Raw genomic sequence first — 2,683 nt, forward strand, 5'->3', positions numbered from 1 at the left:
TTTATTTGAAAGTGAAATATTGCGTAGAGTGAAGCGGAATAAAAGAAAAATAATAAATATTTTTTACCTTTTCGGGCAGTGACCCCACGGAAAATCCTTTACGTAGATCGCGTCTTATTAGTTGGGAACCTGTGATCTGTATGAATATATTTTTTTGCCACAATATTTTTCACTAACGCGGGCGAAGTTTACATTCGCGATCACAAACTACAAAATAATGGTGACCGGGTATATCAAAATGACAATTCAACACACCAACAAAAAGTGGTATAAAGTCATGAAAAGTTATGAAACCAAAACTAGGTTAAATAGGTTTCAAATGTAATTATTAAACCTAATTTTTGTTTCATCACTTTAAATGACTCTATTATATTAAAACACAAATAACTTTGTTTACATCACTTTGATATGTATAACTTCTACATGTTTCATGAACAAAGTTCAAACTTTGTTCATAAAACGAAATGAGCAAGTATATACCGACGAGAACTTTATTCATGAAATATTAAAGTGATATAAACAAAGTTATTTGTGTTTTAATATAATAAACAACATCACGAAGTGATAAGCTTTCAGAAGAAATTTTCTTCGAAAAATTAACTCTATATTACTTTTTAAAAGTGTGTTGAATTTTAATTTTGATGAAATATCAGGGAACCCAAAATATTATAAAAAAAGGATCTCACATTTTTTTTTAAGCAACTAAGCAAATACCATATTGTCGTAAAATGCATAAGGACTATTCTAGCATGTTGAAAAGATAAAAACCGATCGTATAGTGTAGATTAGAAATCATAGATATTTTATTGAAATCGTTTATCGTTTCATCGTTTGACACATTTTAATTTGACATTTCTTACAAATGTTGTGCCCGGTTTTCGACAGCAACATTGTTTTATTTATTTTCAGAGTGATTTTATAACTTGACACTATGCCATTGTTAAGTGTGAACGGAAAACTATTAGCTATTGCTACAAATAAAGAAGTGAAATGGCAGAATTCACCTTCGCAACCTTTTAACACATTGCCCCCCTTTGAGGTTACGAGTGGTGAGGGTGTAATCAGTGAAAATAAGCAGCCTTCCGTTAAACCTGCGAATTACTTTATAAAGGATATATCGTTCTCCGAAGATGGTGCATATTTGGTTGTTCTGACGTCCTCCAAAGATTTCTACATTTACTCCACAGACAACTTTACATTGATTTGTAAGCACCAATTGCCAAGAGCCGCTAGCAAGGTAGTATTTTCATTTGATTCTCAATTTGTTTTGGTTGCGGACAAAACAGGAGACGTCCTTATTTACAAAACTAAAGATCAAAGTGATCCAGGAAAGAAAGTATTTGGACATCTAAGCCTTCTAACCGACATTTTGATGACCAGAGATAATAAATACATAATCACATGTGACCGAGACGAAAAAATCAAAGTCTCAAACTATCCGGGATCGTATAACATTGAAGCATTTTGTTTGGGGCACAGAGAATTCATAACTTCGATACATTTTCTTCCTCACCATGAAAAGTATTTGATCAGCACCTCGGGCGACGGGACTGTTAGAATTTGGGACTATCTTCTCGGCAAAGAACTAATTGTGATCAACGTGCATGGTGATACAAATAAGTCTACAGTCTTCGACAACTTCAAACAAGTTATGAAGATTGAAGACGTGGAGATTGATTGCCTTCCTATCGACTATGCTTCCTGCTGTAAACTTGATGATAATTCTTCATTGTTAGCTGTTTCTCTGCATCTGAATAAATCTGCTGTTATATACAAAATAAGTGGAGAAGGATTTGATTTGGAATACAAGTGTGTTCACAGTGTACCTCTGGAAGATTGTCCTGCTGGTTTTGTTGTTTTAAAAGACAGATTGTTGGTACATCTCAGTGGCGAAAAACAGCAATTGCAGGAGTGGAAACTTCAAGATGATGGAACAGTGGAAAAGGGATTCTGTGAAGTATTCGAGGAAGGCGATGCGGAAAATAATGCAGAAGGAGACAACATCTCAGTTCTTTACAAAAGGAAGTTTGATAATCTTCAAGAATATCAAAACAGAAAGAAGAAGAGAATAGAAGGTCAAAAGTAAATTCATTGTGATAGTTAAATATTCATATTTTTACAAATAATAATGTTGATTGACTGTTACTAATAAATATTCTTTTACAAAACATGTTTTTTTTTACACTCGACAGTTGGGACCTTTGGGGATAATAATACTAATAATAATTTATGGATGATTTGTATAGCACTGTTTTTGTAAAATCACCTCTAGGCTGCTGTACAAATATATATGCAATATATTTCTATTTTTCATTTTTTTTTAGGTAGAATGCAGTCACTTTGTGGTTTGACATATTAATTGAAATAAAACAATAACTTTGTTTGTAACCATGATTTATTTATTTTCATTTTTTTATTACCGACCGGTTTCGCTTAACTGAAGTATTAAAATAGAAAATAAAACATTTTTTAACTTATTTCCACTTTTTTATTTTACCACTACCGGTTTCATCCTATTATGGACATCTTCAGGCTGGCAATTGAAATTCTTTTGTTACAGAATTTATACAAAATTATAAAATTATTATTATTATTACAAAAGATGTCCATAATAGGATGAAACCGGTAGTGGTAAAATAAAAAAGTGGAAATAAGTTAAAAAATGTTTTATTTTCTATTTTAA

General features: G+C 31.7%; 1 protein-coding gene across 1 annotated transcript; it reads left to right on the forward strand.

The window, feature by feature from the left end:
- The first annotated feature begins 847 nt into the window (after positions 1-847).
- wuho (tRNA (guanine-N(7)-)-methyltransferase non-catalytic subunit wuho) lies at positions 848-2,181 on the forward strand. Its single transcript, XM_089632741.1, has one exon. It carries the CDS (start codon positions 932-934, stop codon positions 2,084-2,086), a length of 1,155 nt encoding a protein of 384 aa, XP_089488867.1. The 5' UTR covers positions 848-931; the 3' UTR covers positions 2,087-2,181.
- Positions 2,182-2,683: the final 502 nt, after the last annotated feature.

This window comes from Hesperophylax consimilis, chromosome 6 (genome assembly GCF_061612785.1).
Source record: "Hesperophylax consimilis isolate HC1 chromosome 6, BYU_Hcon_1.0, whole genome shotgun sequence".
Taxonomy (NCBI): domain Eukaryota; kingdom Metazoa; phylum Arthropoda; class Insecta; order Trichoptera; family Limnephilidae; genus Hesperophylax; species Hesperophylax consimilis.

Bases quoted from the DNA above. Each gene is read 5' to 3' on its own strand.
- wuho (XM_089632741.1), top strand. From the start codon at position 932: ATGCCATTGTTAAGTGTGAACGGAAAACTATTAGCTATTGCTACAAAT.